This window comes from Sciurus vulgaris (assembly GCF_902686455.1).
Source record: "Sciurus vulgaris genome assembly, chromosome: 6".
NCBI lineage: Eukaryota > Metazoa > Chordata > Mammalia > Rodentia > Sciuridae > Sciurus > Sciurus vulgaris.
In genome coordinates, this window is record NC_136466.1 from 49,160,809 (window position 1) to 49,184,063 (window position 23,255).

Below are 23,255 nucleotides of genomic sequence, written 5' to 3' on the forward strand. Positions count from 1 at the left end.
CAGGATTTCTTTCTTTTTATGAATGAACAGTTATTACATTAAGTGCACATACCACATTTTCTTAATCCATTCATCCACTGATGGACACCTTGTTTGATTTCATCTTAGCAGTGATGATTGGTGCTGCAGTAAACATCAGAGTACAGATCTCTCTTTAATGTACAAATTTCTTTTTCTTTGGATATATATCCAGTATATATGGGATTGCTGAATTATATAGTAGTTCTAATTTTTAATTTTTTGAGGAACCTCAATACAGTTTTCCATAATGACTGTACCAATTTATGTTTACAACCACAGTGTATCAATAGAGTTCTTCTTTATCCACATTGTCACCAGCATTTGTCATTTTTTGTCTTGGGATAATAGTCATTCTAACTGGGGTGACATAATATCTAATTGTAGTTTTGATTTGTATTTCCCTGGTGACCAATAATAAGCATTTTCAAATATATATATTTTTGGGCATCTTTTTTTGAGAAATGTCTGTTGAGATCATTTCCCCATTTCATAATTGGATTATTTAGTTTTTGTTTTGTTTTGTTTTTTGCTTTTCCTGCTGAGTTCCTCATATTCTGGATATAAGTCCTTTGTCAGAAGAATAATTTGCAGATATTTTCTTCCATTATTCAGGTTTTGTCTTTACCCTATTGATTGTATTCTTTGCCGTGTCAAAGCTTTTTTGTTTGATATAATCGTGTTCATCTGTTTTTGCTTTTCTTGCCTGTGCTTTTGCGGTCTTATCCAAAAATCTTTGCTCAGACTAATGCCCTGAAACATCTGCCTGTTCTAGTGTTTCATAGCAGTATGTTTGTACATTTAAGTCTTTAGTTCATTTTGAGTTGCTTTTTGTATATTACAAGAGACAGGAGGATCCAGTTTCATCCTTCTGCATGTATACATTTAGTTTTTCCATTACAATTTATTAGAGATTCTTCTTTCCCCAGCATGTGAACTTGGTGCATTTGTCTAAGTTCTCCATTTTTTCCCTTTGGTCTGCTTATCAACTCTTATGCCTCTACCATGCTGTTTTGGTTATTATACTTTTGGGGTGTGTATGTGTTTGTATTCGCCATGCTACAGATTGAACCCAGGGCTTCATGCATGCTAAGTCAATATGCTCTACCACTGAGCTATACCCCCCTGTCCATAATTAATTTATTAATACATTATTGTATAGAATAATGGGATTCACTGTGATATTTTCACACATGTATTCCCTACCACTTTCCCAGTCAAACATCCTCCCATTTCAGCTTCCCAATTAATCAGTACTGTAAGTGCCTACCACCTCACCTGGCTACAGTATATTTTGAAGTCAAATATTGTAATATATTTGGTTTTGTTCTTTTTTGCTTAAAATTATTTTGGTTACTTGAAGTTTTTTGTGACTCTGTACAGTCTCTTTTTTCTTTGTCTATGGTGAATATCATTTTGGTATTTTGATATGAGTTATATTGAATATTTAGATCCCTTTGATTATTATGGACATTTTAATAGTTCTTTCAGTGCACAAACGGGGTGTCTTTCCATTTTTTTGTGTTCTCATCACATTTCTTCAGTGTTTTATAGTTTTCATTACAGAGATCTTTCACCTCTCTGATTAAGTTTATTTCTATGTACTTGTTGCTGTTATGAATGATTTGCTTTCTTGTTTTCTTTTTCCATTCCCTCTTGGCATGTAGAAATGCTTCTGATTTTTATATGTTATATTTTCAGCCATTATTTCTTCAAAAGTGGTTTCTGTCTCCTTTCCTCCTTCTCCTCCTTCTGGAATGTTAATAATGTTACACTTGGTAGTATCCCAGAAGTCTCTTAAGCTATTTTTGCCACCCCCCTTTTCTTTTGTTCCCCAGTTTGGATAATTTCCAATGATTTGCTTTCAAGTTCACTAATCCTTCTTTTGCTTGATCCTAGTCTCATGTTGAACCCTTGTATTTAATTTTTCAGTTCAGATATAATATTTTTCATGTCTGTGATTTCTCTTTGTGCTTTTTAATAGTTTCTATTCGTTTAAGTTTTCAGTTTCCTTTTGCATTTCTTTCTTTACAGTGTAAATTTTTTAAATCTATTTTTAATTATTTATTTTTAATTCTTTATTGCATAAATCAAAAAATTACTTTATTCCAGTTAGTTGTTCATTTTCCTTGAATCTCTGTCATTCTTTCTTTGCATTTCATGTTGCAATACCATCTTGGTATCCTGGCCTCATGCAGGAGAGGATTTTACCAATCTGCTTGGTCAGAGATTTTAAGATCCCGCTCAAGTTGCTGTGTTTGTCCAAACAGAGGTTATTGGAGGCATCCTGGAGCTGAGGACGTGCCATGTCTTGTTGGTATTCTGAAAGTGATATAATAGTTGCCAGAGGTTTTAGCTGGTGTGTAGGAAGGTTCAGTATTGTGTGACAGTTCTGTCTTCACAGTATGGTTATCTGTCTCTCTCTTTCTTTGCATTAAGATGGGGACAAGATCTGTGGCAGGTGCCTATATTCACCTTCTGATCTAGTTAGGCCTTCTGATCCTAGACGTTTAACTGCTGAAAGTAGACCCATTATGTGACTACCTGTTGGTTTTCTGTGGTCTTGAGCTACTCAGGATTGCCAGGCCTCTTGACTTCAAGGGCTAGGTTGTTAAAGAGACAACCCCTTAGGTGGGCAGTGTGAAAGTTGTAGTACTTGGTGCATGACCATACTCATTGCAGAAAGCAAGTAGACCTGGATGTATCTCTGGCATGAACCATGGGAGAGGTCTTCTGTAATAGCTAAGCTTTGGTACCACCTACCAGAAGCCTACCTAGTCTGTTTTCCTTTTTTAGTACCCCATGCAAAGTTAGCTAGAATCCAGGCCATGAATTAACTAACCCCCGCAATTGTGTACTATATGTCTCTTCCAGAAAGAAAATTAGAGCCTCTTTTTCCTGGCCTTTTCTGTTCTGCTCCTAGGTTGTGTAGCCCCAGGAAGTGCTTGGACTCCTCTAAAAACTAGCTCCTTGTTCTGCAGTCAAGGGATACTATTATATGTCTAGTTCCTTCTAATCCCAGATCTACCAAGTTTAGAATGAAGTCCTTTTGTTCTTTTTGTTTGTTTGTTTTATTTTTTCAATGTGTATACCAAATTTCCTTTGGGAAAGAAACAAGATGTTGCTTTGTTGTAAGCTTCTCTGCATTGCTCCAGAGGCATGAAGTTCCTGAAGGTGCTTACACACCCATATTAAAAAAAAAAAAATACCACTTTTCCTGTAGTCTATAGAGATATGTGTATTATATTCCCTTCTGCTTCCAGAACTGAAGATGTAGAATGCAGTTCTTTAAGTGGATATTATGAGAGTTGAGGCACTTGGTGTGTATATAGACTTCTCCTAGACTAGCAGTGGGTTAATAATTATTTCTTCAGCTCCTCAGTGCAAGTCAATTAAAAGCAGAAAGTAGTCAGGCACAGTGGCACATGCCTGTAATCCCAGTGTCTGAAGCAGTAGGATTCCAAGTTTCAGGCCAGCCTAGGCAACTTAGTGAGATCCCCTCTCAAAATAAAAAATAAAAAGGACTGGGGATATCTATGCTCTGTGCTAGAGTACCCTTGGGTCCAATCCCCAATACTGTATTTTGTTTTTTTGTTTTTGTTTTTGTTTTGTTTTTAAGTAGATGCTGCAGGGGTGTTTTGTAAATTCTTGTGAAAGAAAGGTGGAGAGGGACAATCCCTTTCTCTGCACTGCTCTTAGGAGGGTGAAGTCCCAGGTATGGCTTTTGTACCTGAATAAAACACTAATTATTTTTCTGGGGTCTAGAGAGATCTTGTGTGTCTAGTTCTCTCCTGTTCCCATAGTTGATGAATTAAGAAACTGTGGGAATCCATAGGGTTATAGCATTGTATATGAGGTCTAGACTCTCCTTTCCACACGAGAATAGTTGGTGTTGGGAATTCCTTTCCCAATTTATGCTGCAGTGCCCAGAGTAAGTTCCACACATGAGTGTGCCTTGGCTTTCCCTACACATTTGATATGGAGATTTTTTGAGTTGCCCAGTGGTTGGAAGTCTCTCAACTGGTTTCTGACTTTCTCTCAAGGGGAATTGTTCTATCCATAGGTGCTTATTTGGTGTTTCTGTGGTTAGAAGGAAAATCAGGAGTTTCCTATTCTGCCATGTATGTGTTCCCTTTTACTTTCTTACTGATTTTAATAATTGCTTCTAATTATATAATTTTTTAAAAGCCTCTTTGAGTATAACATACTTTTCTTAATGTTCTGAAAAGTAGGCTTTTGCAAGTGAAGGTTTTTTTGGTGAGTTTATATCTCACATGATATCACAGCCTTCCTTGATTTTAGTTTTATGTCTGTTCATATTATGTGTATGAATTCTACATATGTAGAACATATAACTCTGGTTATATGTTCCCAAGATGACTTCAACTGAATTTCTTTGACCCTGGTTTTCTAAAAGTTCATTTCTTGATATTGAATATCTACATATTTTTAATCATCCTGTTGTTTCCATGGGCTTACTATAGCAGGGGATGGCAGACTTTTGTTGTCCTACTGTCATCTTGAAACTGGAAAGTAAAGCCAGAGAAACTATGTACAAATGTATCAAAATATAATGACTACTGAAATTTGTCAATCTGAGCAGATTCTAGCCAATAACTTGCTGTTTAAATGTCATATTTATTTAATGTATAAGTGCCAGTTTCTGACATTTTTACACATTCTTTGTGCCACTTTCTGCCACAATTATTTCATTGTTCATGCCAAACTGAAGTTATTTTGTTCATTTATCTATTTACTTACTCTTAAAGTGTCATACTTAAGGAAGCTTAACCTGCATTCCCAGATGTATGACATACTCCTCTCTTTTGCCTTCATAATGCTGTTTCATCTTTAAGAACAATATAACAAAATTATTGGTGTCTCTTTTCCTCACAAGAATGTAAGTTTCATGAGGACAGAAACTATTTTTCATTATATACCTAGTACCTGGTTCATTGCTTAATGGGGGTTAGGCTAACTATTAAATATGAAATTGAATCTAAATTCATTTTATTTTCAATCAGAAAACCTTGTTTTAAAGTTATGCAGATAGATTTGCTCCTTGTGTTCCACTGTGATCTAGTCTTTTCATTTGTTTCTATTTTGTTTTTTATTAAATAAATATATTTTAAACCTGTCAAATGATTTAGAAAATGTATATTTACACTTTAAAGGATAGTTTATTTTAGGATCTTTTTGTTTGTTTTTGCAGTGCTAGGAATTGAATAGGATCTCACATGAACAAGGCAAGCACTCCACCACTTAGTTACATCCCCCCGCCAATACAGCCCAATACTTTGCTTTAATATAATAGTAAAGAGTACACTACTGGGGCTGGGATTGTAGCTCAGTGGTTGAGTGCTTGCCTAGCACATGTGAGGCCCTGGATTCAATCCTTAGCACTACATAAAAAATAAATAAATAAAGGTATTGTGTCTATCTACAACTAAAAAGTATATTTTTTAAAAAAGAGTATACTACTTCTATGGTATAGCAATATAATAAATGAACAAATATTTGTATATAAGTTAACGTAGAAATTAAATCTAAAACTAGGAAATATTACATATGTAATTCATTATAGATTTAAATGTTGTTTTCTTTTCTTAGTTCATTTCAAACAAACCAGTTTACTGGAATGGTGTATCAGACAGTACTGCTTCCCCATCGACATTCTTTGAGAACAGCAAGCTTAGATGAAGCTGTAACTCCCAATACATTGCCATCTCAATGGCCAGGTATAAATAATTTGTATACAAATGAGTTTTTTCTTAGCCTTATTTTTTTTTTTTAAAGTGTGTCAATGGATCTTTTTTTTCTTAGCCTTTTTAAATCTTAGATTACTAAAGAGAAAATTTGGGTTGTTTTGCCATATGATAATCTTTGTTAAATATTGCTAGAACTGACAACAGTTTATCATTCACCACTCATTACATATTCTCAAATTACTTAACATTAATATTTCCTTGATCATTTTACTGAAATAACTCAAGTACTTTGTTTTATTTTTAAAATAATTTTGCTCTTCTCATAAACATTTATGCCATTGAAATTTTATCTCTGGTATTTGAGTCAAGACTGCAGATTTTAGGTGTTTTAAGTAGAATAGCCCAACATTTGTTTATTAACTATAATAACCTTTACTGGTTAAGAATCTAGTGAACAAAATATTGAATCCTGCTTTGGTATATTTTTTCAAAAATTAGAAAAAATACAGTTAATTTTTAATTTAAAATTTTATCATCAGTGGCAGCTATGTTTGTTTTTTGTTTTTAGGAATAACTTGTCTAATTAGACTTTTGAATTCTTCGGGCGAGGAAGCCCAGTCAGGACTTACAATCTTGCTCTGTGAGATCCTCACAGCAGTGTATCTTAGCCTCTTCATTCATGGCCTGGCAACACATTCTAGTAATGAACTATTTCGGATTGTCGCCCATCCTCTAAATGAAAAAATGTGGTCTGCTGTATTTGGTGGAGGTGCACGTGTTCCCAGCAAAGAACAGGTGCACTCAAAAGCTTTACGTGGTGAGTTTTTAGTCTTTCTTTCTTTCTTTTTTTTTTTTTAACTGAAGTTTTATTTATTCATCAAAATGGTAACTGTGTCAAATGTAATTACATTTTAATTTACTCAGACAACTCTTCTTAACTATCATTTTCTTAAACCATGAACAAATAATTTTATGGTGAAAATGAATTAAAGCTCTCTGGTGTCATTTTCAGACTTTAAGATATTTCTGCACCAGTGATTTAGAATTATCAAATGTAATTTTATTGTCTTTTATTATTGAAACTTGATTTGTTTTGAAATATACTGTAACATTCATTTTTGCTCTATCCTATATACAGATTCTCTCTTCTTTCTTTGGCAGGAAGGCACTTTGCTGTGCCTAGTCCCCACCAGGTAGTGGTATTCTCCATGGAATGTGTGGGCTTTTCCAAAGCTCTTTCAGCCATCAGTTCTCATAGCCCTCCCAGTCTTGCAGGCAAGATATTAGCTTTAGAAATAGGCTTTTACAATTCAGCTTGCTTTGTGTTGTTTTAGAGGGGTTGGTGTAGAGTGGGACAGTTTAATTTTGTTTGGTATTTGTGGAAAATTGAGAAATTTCCTTTAATCAAGCCATATTTTTGATTTAAAATGATGATTAGCATTTTGCAAAACTGTTACTGCTATTCTGCTTTCAAATTCTCCATTTTGGATATTTTCTATCCCTTAGATTTTAACATTTTTAAATGTGTAAAAATAAAACAAAGTCAGTGCTAATCATGGGAAATCAGGCTATGGCTTGAAATGACTGGGAAAAACATTCTAAATGAGGCTGCTTTTATGATTTGCATATTATAGTTCTTGCCATTAGGGCTTTGGATTTCTAAGTGTTTATAATACCATGAAAAGTAAATATTTTAAATAATTGTATTCCCTTTTCATCACTAATGTTAAAATTGTACATACTACATTTATTTAAATATTGAAAACAACAAATTCTCAATTTGAAAAGAATCTTCATAATGCTTTTTGACTTTTTGTTTTTGTCATTTATTGACCCATAGGTAATAATCTCGATTTTCCAATTATGAAGATTATAGGGAATAGTATGGATTCATACATAGTTCTGGAAGCCTGATTCATCCTATACTAGCATTGAATAAATTAAAGTTTTAAATGCTTTTCAAAATCTAAGCCCTACACACACATTTGAGAAGTTCAGAAAGGTTATTTATCTCTTTATGAGTTTCAACATACTTCTTTTCTACCATCTACATTCAACATATACATGTACCTATGTGTATTTGTGGGCTTGGATATTTATGTGTTCAAAAGCCAGACATTTGAGAATTTGGTTGTCTTCATTGCTTAAGAATAAATTATTGCCAAAATCTACACCAAGATTGATAAATTATTTCATTCCCTCCCCCCTTCCCACCCTCATAATTTGGTGGTACTTGGGGTTAAACCTAGCACCTCATGCTTGCTAGGCAAGTACTCTATCACTGAGCTACATCCCCAACCTTTTATTAATTTATTTTAAGACAGGGTCTCACTAAGTTGCTAAGGCTGACCTAGAACTTATGATCTTCATGCATCAGTCTCCCAAGGAACTGGGATTACAGGTGTGTGTGTCCCTTAACCCAGCTGCTAAATATTGTTTGAATGAAGCTATATTAAAAGAAAGAAAAGTAGTTATCTTGTTAAAATATTAAATAATTATTAATAGCATTGTTGGCATTCATTGTGCTTTCCAAAAGCAGTTTCCACTAAATAGTGGTCCACCTCATTATACAACAAAAAAGTCTGGTAGCCAAGGTTCTACTTTATCCTCTTAATTGAAACTGGTCCCCCTACTCCCCAGTTACCTAGCATTTTCTTCTAATTCAGGTTTCTTTTCTTCTCCTACCAAAAACAAATAAATAAAGTAAATAAACAAACAACCCCATACCACCAAACCAAGCAAGGATTCTGTCCCTTATGGTTAAAACTTAAAGAATATTTATTTTGTAAATTAGAGCAAAGGTCAACCAACATTTTTTCAGTAAATGGACCCTTTGATGTCCCCAATTGTTTTCTGTCCTGGCAGCACAAAAGTAGCCCTAGAAAGTATGTAAACAAATGAGTTTACATACTTCCGTCCCCCCAAAAAATCTCATTTTACAAAAATAGGTTGTAATTTGACAACTCCTGCTTTAGAAGTAGAAGTAGTTTGTCATTGCCTCATTGGAATAGAGTACTTGACTTCTCTGTTAAAAGAACTTTAGTGTTTAAGAACTAAAGTTATTTTTATTAAGCATGGCATGGACTTCACATTGGATCTCTTCTAAGTATATGAGGTAATTACAAAATAGTGCTTGTGCAATAGGACAAATAACATCAGAGGATAATTTGTAATCTTTACTGCCATGGCCTCTAACATCCTTGAATAAATTCAGGGTCTAATTCACTTTGGGCTCCTCTTAGCTACTAAATATACAAGGTTAAATGAGTCCTCAAATTTCATAGAATCTTGCCTGCTATTTATCTGTCTACCATACTTTCCTTCCTCCTCTAATCATTGTTTTCTCTCTTGGGTTTATACCCTTTACCCTAAGTTAAACTTATTTTCTTCTACCTGTCCTCCTTAAGAACTTTAAAATTTCAGATGCAAATTTGGCATTTTCAAATGCAGGCATTTATTAAATTTACTGTTGTATATTAAAATTTTTAATTTCCACATCTCTTTTCTAGTTTTTAAAACAGTTATTTCCTGTGCTTTCTTTCCTTTTTTTGCATCAATTAGAAGGAAAAAAATAAAACTAACTTCATAAGTAATTCACCTTGGACTACATACTTTAAAAGTTTGAATTCAAGAAAAACTTTCACATTCTACAGGAGTAAGATTCATGGATCTATTGAGTTTAGTATTAAATAATTGGTAAATTAATTGGGGATCTTTTTTTACAGGGTCTAAAAAATTATTTAAGACTCTAATCTTGTTAATGTGAAATGTTAAAAGGAGATAAATTCTTGCTAAGGAATGTCCACGTGTGTGTAAGAAGAAAAAGAAAGAAAAATACATTCTTATTAACTAGCCATCAGGTCTCAGTTTCACCCATTTCTGCCATACAGAGATATGTGAAAAAATCTTACTTAAAGTCCAGGTTGGTCATTGTTTACCACTCAGATTTATTTGTTAATTGTAGGCAAAAATATCGTTAATAAATGGTATTTTTCAAATACCATTTTAAGAACTTTCATAAGTTATATCATACCATTAACTGAATCTCAAATAATAAAAAATATCAAGTGACCAGAAATTATTTGTATCTGTTTAACATCTTGTTTGGAGACATGATAACCAAATAATATAGAATATTTAAGACATGTCTACTTAGTGGTAAGGCTGAATGTAGTCATATCCAGGTTATATAGTATTCATCTGTCTTTGAGAACCCAGAAACTATTTTAAATACAAGCCATCATGCATGTAACTGTAGGAACACTTAAAGAAAAGATGAACAATGTGATTCATCTTTTATTTACCAGAAAGTAACATGTATACGCACTAAAGGATGAAGCCTAAAAGGATTGTTGGTTCCAAAAACTGATCTACTTTGAAAAGGAGCTAGAAGAGCAAGAGAAAGGGGTGGGGAGAGAGTGAGAGGGAATAGGGTGATAAGGGAGACCGCAGATAGTGAGAGTAGTAATGGCAATTAGAAGCAGCAGTCTTGTGAGGCAGATCCACTAAAAACCAGAGAAAGAAAATATGATGGCTGAAAATCAAACAAGATAAAGACTAGCAATGGTGATTTTCAATATGAAGTAAAATTCTGAAATCTCAGTTTTTGAAGGCATTATTACTTTCTGGAAGTACACCGACACAACCCTGCAGCTTGATAAACTTTACATTATAGGTAAGCAGCCCTGCATGTTTGGATTACTACAAAATATAATCATGATATCCTAAGGGTCTTATTGCATTAAATAGTAATTGATACACATTGTTGACCAAGGGAATGAAATAATGTATTTAGAAAAGTGGTCTGAATTTGATCAAAATTAGCATGTAAAATTTTTAGCTTTTAAATTTTATCAAATTAAAAAAACTGACAAATCTGGAATATTTCATTTTCCTAAAAACCCTGTTAGTATCAAAGTATTGTATATTGAAGATGAACTACTTGTTTAGAACCCCTAAGCATCTGTTTTCTAAAAAGTGTTTTCAAAAACTTAGTTACTAATAGAAGAATTTGAAAGTCAGCATTTGTTTTTCCCTTCCAGTATAAATTCTTATTTTCTTTGCAATAATGGTCTCATGAATTATTTTTTTCTTTATGTGTCTGTCATATGACTTAATGCACTAATTATTTTAGAGATATAATATTTAAACACAAACTTTGTAATTTAACAAAATTATAAATGATATTTTACAAGAAGTAGCTTAGCTTAGCAGAATGGAATTCTTAATGAAAAATTCAGTATACATAAATCATTTTAATTTTTAATCTTGTGAATTCTAAATCACATATTAAAGAAGAACTAGATTTTCTAACTAATCTGTACTTCAGGTGGTATGTTCATGGAGTTCTAAGTCAGTTTGTCAGTATGGATAATTTATAAAGTAGAGAATTGTCTAAGCAAATAGAAATTCTCAAAAAAATGTATTCTTTTTCTGGTAACAGTTAGAAATCCATCCTTTTGCTTTTTATTGCACACTATAAAGCAAAACGAAATATTTTTCTTTTATTTGTACAATATTTATTGCATTTTGTGATTGCAATTAAAATAATTATAAAATGTCTTTATCTTATAAATTTATAGTAATAATTTTTTGTCTCCAAATTGAAGAATGAAAAATAAAATGAATATTTTATTTGCAATAAGCATAGCATAAGTTTTTTTTAATCATGAAGTTGCTAATGACAGGTATTCTAAAGGCATTTTAATCTATATTTTTGGCATTGTATTATTTATGATAAATATATATGAAAATCTACATTTTTCTTTTTCCTGTAAAACTTGCATAAAAATAAAAGTTCAGTATTCAGTGATTATCACATATTATATTCAGTATTTTGTGATTATCACATATTGCTGTCATTCCTTTAGCAAAATTTCTTAACCAGAAAGGTAAAATTTCAGCATATTTAAAATTGGTATTTTAAACATGCCAAACATTTTTAAATTGGTGATTTATTATCAAGAACTTTTAAAAGACCCACAATAAAAGAATATCTAATTTTCCTGGGAAAGGGAATACATTTTTAGTATCTTAGATGTACTTTGTGTGAGGGCTATATAATATAAATTTAAGTTTAAAACACGTTCTGTTCATTAATTTTATAAATAATTAGGGAAGACAAATTCTTATATAATAAAGGTAGATAAAAGTTAAAATAAATTCTCTAAGAAATGCACATGTCTACACCTTTACAGATACTTTACTCCTAAAACCGAATAAATCAAAGTTTTTGTATAACTTTATACAAAAAGGAACATCTCATCGTCTAACCTAGACTTTATTTAATATTTCTGATGCTGTACATGATGCTCTCTCCCAACCTTGTTTTCTAATACTTTTGGCAGTTCCAAGTCCTACAGGAAAATGACTTGGATATATTTCCTTCATTCTAATTGTGGCAAGTAGGGGAAGGGGTACTGAAAATCAAATCCAAGGCCTTACAAATCAAATCCAAGGCCTTACACATGCTAGGCAAGTGTTCTATTACTGAACTATGCCCCTAGACCTAATTTTACATATATATTTTTCTCCAGTCTGATGTAAATTATGAGTAAAAAAACATCAAATTTACCATGTTGACTTTTTAAAGTGTATGACCAATAGTGTTAAGTATATTCACATTGTTGTGAAACAGATCTTCAGAACTGTTTTCATCTTACAAATCTGAAACTATGATCATTCAACAACTCCCTTTTTCTCCTGTTCCTAAACCTTTGTAACCACCTTTTAGTTTCTGTTTACAGAAATTTGACTTAGATACTGCATATAAGTGGAATTACACAACATTTGTTTTTTTTTTTAATGGTTTATTTCATTTAGCATAATGTCCTCAAGGTTTATCCATTTGTAGCATGTGACAGAATTTTTCCTCCTTTTTAAGGCTGAGTAATATTCCATTATATGTGTAAGTTACATTCAAATTCTTAATAAGATTTGTTGAGTTTGAGCTGAAATCTTATAGATAGAACAATATTGTGGCCCTTGGAGAGATTGAAAACTTTAAGTAATATTGTAGAATAGTGATCTCTGGACTTCTGATTACATAACCCTGTCCACAAAACATTTTTGAGCAAACCCCCAGTATGTACATATTTATGTGTCATACTGTTGATCTGATATGAAACATTGACCAAATCCATTTTCTTCCTCCTTTTAACACTTCAAGATACAAGGGTACTGTACAGGTAATGATTCTGGGAAAACCCAGAGAATCAAACAAGCTTTCTAATGGCTGAATAGTATCATATATCAGATTTTTTAAATGTTATTACCTTATTCTTTGATGATTGAAAAGTACCTTTAATTCATTGCTTCTTTAATCATTACTCTTTGAAATCTTTGAAGTTTACTTGTAAAAGTGTTATACATTTAATTTTAAGAATTTGTTTTTATACTTAATTTGTGTTCATATACGTTTATACTTAAACTTTTTACCTGAAGTGCCCCTGATGATAAAGGAAAGTGAATATATACCTGAGACAGAGGATTTAGACTAAATTGTCTAGTTGAAAGCAAGAAATGGATATGAGATCTATTTTATATTAAACTTACATGACATTTATATTCTCTATGTATTTCTTTCAACATAAAATATTTTAAACTGTCAGTTAAATAATTTACCTTCTCCATATATATATTGGTGATATTTGAAGTTCCAGGATGATATGCCCCCTGAAGTTTCATGTATCTTCTCACACACTGAATAGGAAACCCACAGACAAAGATATTTTTGATTAAAAAATGGAGAATGAGATAGTCCTGCTGATTAAGTTCAATTTTTAAAGAAATTATGTTTAAATGTAGAGTCAATATTAATTTCATTATCTTTTATAATAATGAATGGAATATATAAATATTGACTAATAACCTTTTATTTTTGAATTTTAATCACAGTAGTATATATGTGGTAGCAAATCAAGTAGTATAGCAGAACTTATTATAAATAGCAGTATTATCATTCTTGTTTACCTAATACTTTCATTCCCATTCCTTAAACATAGCCTCTTAATCATTTCTCCATTTCCGTTTTGAGGTTTTTCTGAGTTACTTTTTCAGTCCTGAGAAAAACATATTACAGAATGTGCTGAGGGTGAGAAATAGATTTTTAATGGAAGGAAGATATGTTAGTCCCCACCATCTACAATCTTGACATGAAAGCCTTCTTTTGGAAGTACTTTCTATGTACAAACTAAGAACTACATTTTTTAAATTTATGCCACAACTTAACTTGGTTGTCTGACATTTTCCCCATGCATGCCCTCATTTTTCTTTAGCCACTTTTTAGCCTCCCCATCCCCCTTATAATTCATAAACTCTGCATCCAGGTTCACTTCACTTTAGTTTTAGGATGCATTTTAATGTATGCAGTAGGTATACTGGAAACTTGATTTTTGAATATCAGCTATTAAGAACAAAGAAAAATTTTACATTTAATATGATAGTTCTTTTTAAAATAATTTGAAAGGTTAAGTAATAATGGTGCCACTATTTATATTCTTAGAATTCTAACATTTTTTTCCTTCTTTCCTGTTTTTTGAAATAACCAAATTACTATATTAAATTCAGCTTGACTGTAGCTTGATATATTTGCATGTGCATGCTGTGTCTGCAAGCTGAGTAGCTTTAAACAATAAAATGTTGTATTACAGTACAAATGTTTGCATCCCCTTGGGAGGTAAGTAAAACTCATTGGACCCATTGAAGAGTATTGGTGTGCCTTAATGTGAATTATTTACTGTCTATTACAAAATACTTAATTCTCTACAGGTTATTTGCTGCTTGTGCTGGGGCTTGAACTCAGGGCCTCTTGCATGCTAGGGAAGAGTTCTACCACTGTGCTACACTCCTGAGTGGGGAATTTTCTACTTGTGACTACTATTGATTAAAAATTTGTCAGACTTTTCTTTTTTTTAATGCTAATGTCTTTAGGATTCCAGAGTAAAATACTAAGAAAATGCTAATTATAGAGTGTTTAGAAAGTAAAACAGTAAAGATTGCATTTTCTCTTTTTTCTTTGTGTTTCCATTGACTAAAAAATTCCATCTCTGAACCATTTCCAAAGGTGCGAATCAGTTTAAATAAGTAATTATGACACTTGAATTTTTAAGTATTTTTGGTGAAAAATGTGGTTTTTGTATGTAGATTTAATGCCAAATGATTACTGAAGATCTCAGAAATGAATTTTCTTTAATTAATATTGATATTCCATCATATCCTTTAAAAAACAAAGTTGTGGCTCAGGGGTGATAGTTTAATGGTAGAGCATGTTCTTAACATGCATGGGACCCTTGGTTCAATCCCCAGAGAGCCGCCTACTTCATCCCCCCAACACATACACCAAAAACAACATCAATAACACCTCCAAGTAGATGGGTATAGTAAATTTCCTATCATGTTTTTAGATAAATTGTGGAACTACTTACAGGCAGAAATTATATCCTATTATCCTATATATACAGTAGATAAGTCAGCATTCACAGAGTTCAGATAAAAGAAGAAGTTTCTATACAAAGGGATTTGGGGCTCCCTTCTCCTACCTATTTCCTTACCTGCTCTACACTTTCATAATCATACCTTGTTTTTTTTGTATATGCTTATTGTAATAGCTCTTATATAAAGACAGGTGAAATAACTACAGTGAAAATAATACTTTAATAATACTTTTTCTTCTTAGTTTCTTCACTAGTTGAAGAAGGAGAAAAACAGAACAAACGTTTTAGGCCATCAAAAATATCTTGCAGAGAATCTGCTCCACTGACCTCCTCCTCACCACCGGTAAGCCAGGAGTCACTGACAGTCAAAGAGAAGTTCATCCCACCTGAACTCAGTATCTGGGACTATTTCATAGCCAAGGTAATAAAAATACTATCTATGTTAATATTTACATGGTGAAATGGAAATAAAGGTGTTTAAAATAAGTGCGCTTGTTGGTGCTTCCAGATACTTTTCTACACTGCTTTTAAAAGATATTCTTTTGTGTCTGGCTACAGTCCAAAAAAAAAATGTTTATTTTGTGAGTGTTTATGAATAAATTTGATGGTGGCTTTTTGTAAACTTTGACTTCCATATTTTAAACAAAATAAAGTTATTAAATAGGATAAAAAGAATTTATTTAACACTCCAGTGATAATATGATTGATAGGGGTTTAAGAACCAAGATCAGAAGTGTCCTGTTCATCTATCATCATGCTCATTCTTTTCTCTTTTTCTTTCCCCACTGCTGGGTATCAAACCCAGGGTCTTCTGCATGCTTGTCAGGTGCTCTACCACAGAGCTATATCCCTAGCCCCTCATTCTTTTTTAATACTACAGGCATTCCCATGTGTTTGATAGATACAAATTTCAATCACTAGTGTTGAATTGAATAACATTCCCTCAATAACATGATTCAAATTTAATTTACCATAGTATGGTAAATTTGAATAATTGCATGAAGTATAAACTCTCCTGTTAGCCCTCTATTTCACAGAACAGTATATAAATAACAGAAAAATCTCATGATCATTGAGCATTCACATCAGTTCTTTCAAATTTTGTCAGTGTTTGATCATTTAGCACCTGCTATTCAGTTCACACACAGCACAGCATGTAGTTACTGTTTTTTTGTCTCCCTTGATAAACTTGTGATATTTTTCAAAATTAGTTAATAAAGAGGGAATTGATCAACTGTAATGAAAGTGCAACAACAGCAAAAAAAAAAAAAAAGGGTGATAGTACTGAGAATGAAATACAACATAAATGGAATACAGAAAATATTACTGGGAATGTCAGCATTGCTACCATTTGAAAGAGTCTAGATATACAGACAGGTATTTAGTGAAGGTCAACTTATCAACATAAATTTAGGAAGTTGTGAGGAAAAGATGAAGATGTTCCAAAGATAGTGATACTGACCAAAAAAAAAAACCTTCACATTAAAGAGATTTACAACACTAAAAGTACAAAAAGTAAAGTGCTAGAAGCTGACACAAATTTATAAATATGACAGTTCTTTAAGGTATAGAAAAGATGGTTGCTTTATAAGTTATAGTTAGAAGGCAAATACTATTCAAACTATTGTTGGGAAGCTTTTTACAAATCAAACACTTCTTAGTATTTCTAATATATGAGTTACAATTTACCTAATATGTCACTATTTTATAAAGTGTTTTCTAGACATTTATACCCAACAGTAAGAGTTGTTAGTGTTTTGACAAATATTTTTAAAGGTCACAGAACATTTGTGATTTTTCCCATTGATTATTAAGATGTATTTTATTTCTGTTTGTGTGCTTTCTCCTGCCCCAAACCTGGGTACTGGGGATTGAACCCAGGGACCCTCTACCACCAAGCCACACCCCCAGTCTTTTAAAAAATTATTTAGTTTGACACAAGGTCTCACTAAGTTCTGAGGCTGGCCTCACACTCGTGATTTTCCTGCCTCATTCTGCCAAGTAGCTGGGATTACAGTTGTACACTACCACACCCAGCTTACATGATTGTTTTTTACAGTACTGCACTACTATACAAAGCAAGAACTGCCTATCTTCTACCTTTCGTCTGATCAGCCAAATTCTTCACATCCTGAACTTCTGGATGTTCTTTTTACTGGATTGTATTAATTGCATTTATCTATTCTCTGATGACATTAAGCCCAGGCCGCAAAACCTTTGAATTTTTATTTCTCTCATAGCCAACATGATTCAGGTAATGGAGTTTTTGTCTCTTTATTCCTCATTGTCTTTTGCAGAGACATTCATTCATTCAACAAATGTTTAATAAGCATTTTATCTGTGAATGTCTTTAATTTCACCTTCATTTTTGAAAGGTATTTTTGCTGGATATGGAATTGTTGTTTAGCAAAACTTTTAACTGTCATGTACCTGGGTCTCCTTGTTAAATTTCTGACTGGTCTGCCCTTGTCCCAATCTATATTACAACCACAAGCTATTTGAGATATTAGTTGTCCCTAATTATTTGAGACTGAGGTATCTGTTGTTTTTGATAATGCCCATGGACAGGGAATTTAAAAGATAGCCCCATCTTGAAAGGGAAAGGGAGTAGTAGCCCCTGACCAACATGCCAGAATCTCTTGGTTTATTCAGATTCAGTAGATTTTCTTAAATCTTCTCTGTGCTGTGTGCATTTGGTCAACTTGCTGTGCTTATTTTTTAAAACTTCGTCCTGCTTTATTGTCATGTTGGAGAGGATTTAATAAGTTCCTTACTTAACTGAGCTATTCCAGAAGTTCCACCCTGCATGCTGTGTTGAACTTCCCGAGAGCCAGTATTTTATAACTTTTAAAATTTCATACATTTTTTCCATCCTGTTCTCATTAACCTCTACCCACCCCAGGTGGTACTGAGGATTGAACCCAGGACCTCACAAATGCAAGTTAGGCAAGTGCTCTACAACTAAACTAACTCTCACTCATAATTTACATCACTTTATAAGTTACTGAATTCACTTATGATTTCTAAGAGTTTTCTGGTGCAATCTCCAGGTTCCTCTAAATATATAATCATGTCATCAGCGAACAGGGTTGGTTTGAGTTCATCTTTTCCAATTTGTATCCCTTTAATTTCTTTGATTTGTCTAATTGCTCTGGCTAGAGTCTCAAGAATGATATTGAATAGAAGTGGTGAAAGAGGGCATCCCTGCCTTGTTCCAATTTTTAGAGGGAATGCTTTCAGTTTTTCACCATTTAGAATGATATTGGCCATGGGCTTAGCATAGATGGCCTTTACAATGTTAAGGAATGTTCCCACTACCCCAATTTTTTCTAGTGTTTTGAACATGAAGAAATATTGTATTTTATCAAATGCTTTTTCTGCATCTATCGAAATAATCATGTGATTCTTGACTTTAAGTCTGTTGATATGGTGAATGACATTTATTGATTTCCGGATGTTGAACCAACCTTGCATCCCTGGGATAAAACCCACTTGATCGTGGTGCACTACCTTTTTAATATATTTTTGTATGCGATTTGCTAAAATTTTGTTGAGAATTTTTGCGTCGATGTCCATTAAGGATATTGGTCTGAAATTTTCTTTCCTCGATGAGTCTCTGTCTGGTTTAGGTATCAGGGTGATATTGGCTTCATAGAATGAGTTTGGGAGGGTTCCCTCCTCTTCTATTTTATGGAATACTGTGAGGAGTATTGGAATGAGCTCTTCTTTAAAGGTTTTGTAGAACTCGGCTGAGAACCCATCTGGTCCCGGACTTTTCTTTTTTGGTAGGCTTTTGATGACCTCTTCGATTTCATTGCTTGAAATTGATTTATTTAAGTTGTGTATGTCCTCCTTGTTCAGTTTAGGTAATTCGTATGTCTCTAGAAACTTGTTGATGTCTTCGAGGTTTTCTGTTTTGTTGGAGTATAGATTTTCAAAATAGCTTCTAATTATGATTTATATTTCACTCGTGTCTGTTGTGATATTCCCTTGTTCATTCCGAATTTTAGTAATTTGAGTTTTCTCCCTCTTTCTCTTTGTTAGTGTGGCTAAGGGTTTATCAATTTTATTTTTTCAAAGAACCAACTATTTATTTTGTTAATTTTTCCGACTGTTTCTTTTGTTTCAATTTCGTTGATTTCGGCTCTGATTTTAACTATTTCCTGTCTTCTACTACTTTTGGTGTTGGTCTGCTCTTCTTTTTCTAGGGCTTTGAGCTGTAGTGTTAAGTCATTTATTTGTTGATTTCTACTTCTTTTGTTGAATGCACCCCATGAAATAAATCTTCCTCTAAGTACTGCTTTCATAATGTCCCAGAGATTTTGATATGATGTGTGTTTGTTCTCATTTACTTCTAAGAATTTTTTTATTTCCCTCCTGATGTCTTCTGTTATCCATTCATCATATAATAGTGTATTATTTAATCTCCAGGTATTGGAGAAGTTTCTGTTTTTTATTCTGTCATTTATTTCTAATTTCAATCCATTATGATCTGATAGAGTACAAGGTAGTATCTCTATCTTCTTGTATTTGCTAACAGTAGCTTTGTGGCATAGGACATGGTCTATTTTAGAGAAGGATCCATGTGCTGCTGAGAAGAAAGTGTATTCGTTCTTTGTTGGATGATATATTCTATATAAGTCTGTTAAGTCTAAATTGTTGATTGTGTTGTTGAGATCTATGGTTTCTTTATTCAATTTTTGTTTGGACGATCTATCCAGCGGTGAGAGAATTGTGTTAAAATTGCCTAGTATTATTGTGTTGTGGTCTGTTTGATTTCTGGAATTGAGAAGGATATGTTTGACTAACATGGATGAGCCAATGTTCGGGGCTAGATATTTATGATTGTTATGTCTTGCTGATTTATGCTTCCCTTAAGCAGTATGTAATGTCCTTCTTTATCCCTTCTGACTAGTTTTGGCTTGAAGTCCACTTATCTGAAATGAGGATGGATACTCCAGCTTTTTTGCTGTGTCCGTGTGCATGGTATGTTTTTTTTCCCATCCTTTCACCTTTAGTCTATGGGTATCTCTTTCTATGAGATGAGTCTCTTGCAGGCAGCAAATTGTTGGATTTTTCTTTTTAATCCATTCTGCCAGTCTATGTCTTTTGATTGATGAGTTCAGGCCATTAACATTCAGGGTTATTATTGTGATATGCTTTGTATTCCCAATCATTTGACTCATTTTTTGTTTTTTGACATGATTTGGTTTCCCCTTTATTTGCCTATTCCTTTAGGCTAATTCCTCCCGTTGCTGATTTGCATCGTTGTTTTTCATCTCTTCCTCATGGAATATTTTGCTGAGAATGTTCTGCAATGCCGGCTTTCTTTTTGTAAATTCCTTTAGCTTTTGTTTATCATGGAAGGATCTTATTTCATCGTCAAATCTGAAAGTAAGTTTTGCTGGGTATAAGATTCTTGGTTGGCATCCTTTTTCTTTCAGGGCTTGGTAAATGTTGTTCCAGGCCCTTCTAGCTTTTAGGGTCTGGATTGAAAAATCTGCTGATATTCTTATTGGTTTCCCCCTGAATGTAATTTGATTCTTTTCTCTCGCGGCCTTTAAAATTCTGTCTTTATTTTGTATGTTAGGTATTTTCATAATAATGTGCCTTGGTGTGGGTCTGTTGTAATTTTGTATATTTGGAGTCCTATAAGCCTCTTGTACCTGGTTTTCCATTTCATTCTTCAGATTTGGGAAATTTTCTGATATTATTTCATTGAATAGATTGTTCATTCCTTTGGTTTGTTTCTCTAAGCCTTCCTCAATCCCAATAATTCTTAAATTTGGCCTTTTCATGATATCCCATAATTCTTGTAGATTCTGTTTATGATTTCTTACCATCTTCTCTGTTTGGTCAACTTTGTTTTCAAGATTAAATATTTTGTCTTCAATATCTGAGGTTCTGTCTTCCAGGTGTTCTATCCTATTGGTTATGCTTTCTATGGAGTTTTTAACTTGGTTTATTGTTTCCTTCATTTCAAGGATTTCTGTTTGGTTTTTTTTCAGTATCTCTAACTCTTTATTGAAATGATCTTTTGCTTCCCATATTTGCTCTTTTAACTGTTGATTGGTGCGATCATTTAATGCCTGCATTTGCTCTTTCATCTCCTCCTTCAGTGCCTGCATTTGCTCTTTCATCTCCTCGTTTGCTTCTCTGATTGTTTTAATTATGTACATTCTGAACTCCCTTTCTGACATTTCTTCTGCTGTGCTGTCATTGGGTTTTATTGATATAGTATCTAGGTTTGTTTGGGACATTTTCTTCCCTTGTTTTCTCATATTGGTCAGATGTCAGTGGGACTCTGAGATATTGCAGATTTCCTCTATTGGCTTATGTGTCCCTGTAGATTTCCAGTGTATCACCTCCCAGCCTTCAGTAGCCTGAAGTCTTGGAGTAACTTGATAATGCAGTGCTTCCAAAGAAAGCTGCCCCTAGCCCACTACTGGTTCCAGGACTTGGAGCTGGCTCTGTGTGGAAAGGCTCTCACTGGGGGGGCCTGCTCCAAGAAGCTGGCCGTGTGGGAGGAGCCCACCGCCGGAATATGCAGGGCTGCCTGGGGAAGACTCTAGCTGCCCTGCCCTACTCTTATAAGCCGCCCGAATCTGGGCCTGCAGCCTGGGCCGAGCTTCACCGGGTGGGCAGACTCACCCCGTGGCTCTATTTTAGTCCGAGTCTCTCAGTGCCTCCCCTTCTTGAACCCCGGTTCTGGAGAGACTGGAGATGCAGTCACCATCTAGTCCGCCATCTTGGATCGCCCCGCGGAGAAAGCCTGCGGCTAGAGGGGGCTGGGCCACCTGGAGAGGTCTCTGGCTGCCCTGCCCTGGTCCCAGAGGCTGCTTGCAGGTCGGAGGTCTCCGCTGGCTTGGGAACTTGTGGCTGGCTCTGTGTAGAAAGGCTCTCACTGGGCGGTCTGCTCCGAGAAGCTAACCTAAAAAGGTGCTTCCCGCCGCAGGGTGCTGGGCTACTTGGGGAAGTCCTTGGCTGCTCTGTCCTGGTCCCTGAAGCTACTTGGGGGCCGGAGCTCACCCCGCTGACTCAGGGACTTGGAGCTGGTTCTGTGCAGAAAGGCTCTCACTGGGGGGCCTGCTCCGAGAAGCTGGAGAAGCTGGCCATATGGGAGGAGCCCACTGCCAGAGTGCGCAGGGCTGCCTGGGGAAGACTCTAGCTGCCCTGGCCTAGTCTGATAAGCCGCCCCTATTCGGGCCTGCCGCCCAGGCCGAGCTTCACCAGGTGGGGGAGACTCATCCCGTGGCTCTATTTTAGTCCGAGTCTCTCAGTGCCTCCCCTTCTTGAATCCTGGGTTCTGGAGCGACTGGAGATGCAGTCACTCTCTAGTCCGCCATCTTGGATCGCTCCATTTCTACTCTTGTCGTCATTTTTCTTCTAAGAGAGTAGTCATAGTGATTATCAAGTCTCAATTCCTATTCTCTGCCTAAAACTCATTAGTAGCAGCACATTATACTCCTTTATTTTGACCTACCAGCCCCTGCCAGAACTGTTACCTGCTAGTCTCTTTAACCTTTCTTCCAACACTTACCCTGTTGTTTAGCAGCCTTTGGTGAAACTTGCTTTTTTTCATACCAAACTCTTTCACAAGTTAAAGCCTTTCAACGTGGGATTTCCACTACCTAAAATGCTTTCATTCCCTCTTATTATATGATTTTTTCCTTTTAGTCCATAAGATCTCACTTAAATGCCTCTTTTCAAAGAAATCTTTGTCTTTCATGATCAACTTATGGTCTTCTTCTCAATTCTTTTTTTCCTTGTTTTGTGTGGTACTGAGGATTGAACCTGGGGCCTTACATCTTGCACATGCAAGCACTCTCCAGGTTCTTTTATTTTTCCCTTTGTAGGACTTAATATAATTTTTACTTAGTTTTCTGTTACGTCCTTACCTTTACCACTAAAATGTAAGTAAGCTCTGTGAAGACAGTTACAACATCTATCCCAAAAATTCTTATACCATTCTTTTTCTTGTACTTTTTAAAATCCCTACATAAATCTTTAATAGGCACATAATGAATACTTAAGAAATTTTTTGTAGAATGGATGAATAAGTAAGGAAATTGTGTTAAAGTGATGTCACAGGCAT

The 23,255-nt window shown here is 34.3% G+C and overlaps 1 protein-coding gene across 5 annotated transcripts in view; it reads left to right on the forward strand.

The window, feature by feature from the left end:
- DMXL1 (Dmx like 1) overlaps window positions 1-23,255 on the forward strand; it is a 183,729-nt gene that overhangs the window by 106,897 nt on the left and 53,577 nt on the right. For 4 of the 5 annotated variants that reach the window (XM_079145662.1, XM_079145658.1, XM_079145659.1 and 1 more), the window contains 4 exons: window positions 5,629-5,756; window positions 6,295-6,543; window positions 6,888-7,001; window positions 15,403-15,581. In XM_079145662.1, the coding sequence (XP_079001788.1) occupies window positions 5,629-5,756; window positions 6,295-6,543; window positions 6,888-7,001; window positions 15,403-15,581 (670 nt within the window). The remainder of the gene's footprint in view (window positions 1-5,628; window positions 5,757-6,294; window positions 6,544-6,887; window positions 7,002-15,402; window positions 15,582-23,255) is intronic. The other variant, XM_079145660.1, reaches the window with a different exon arrangement.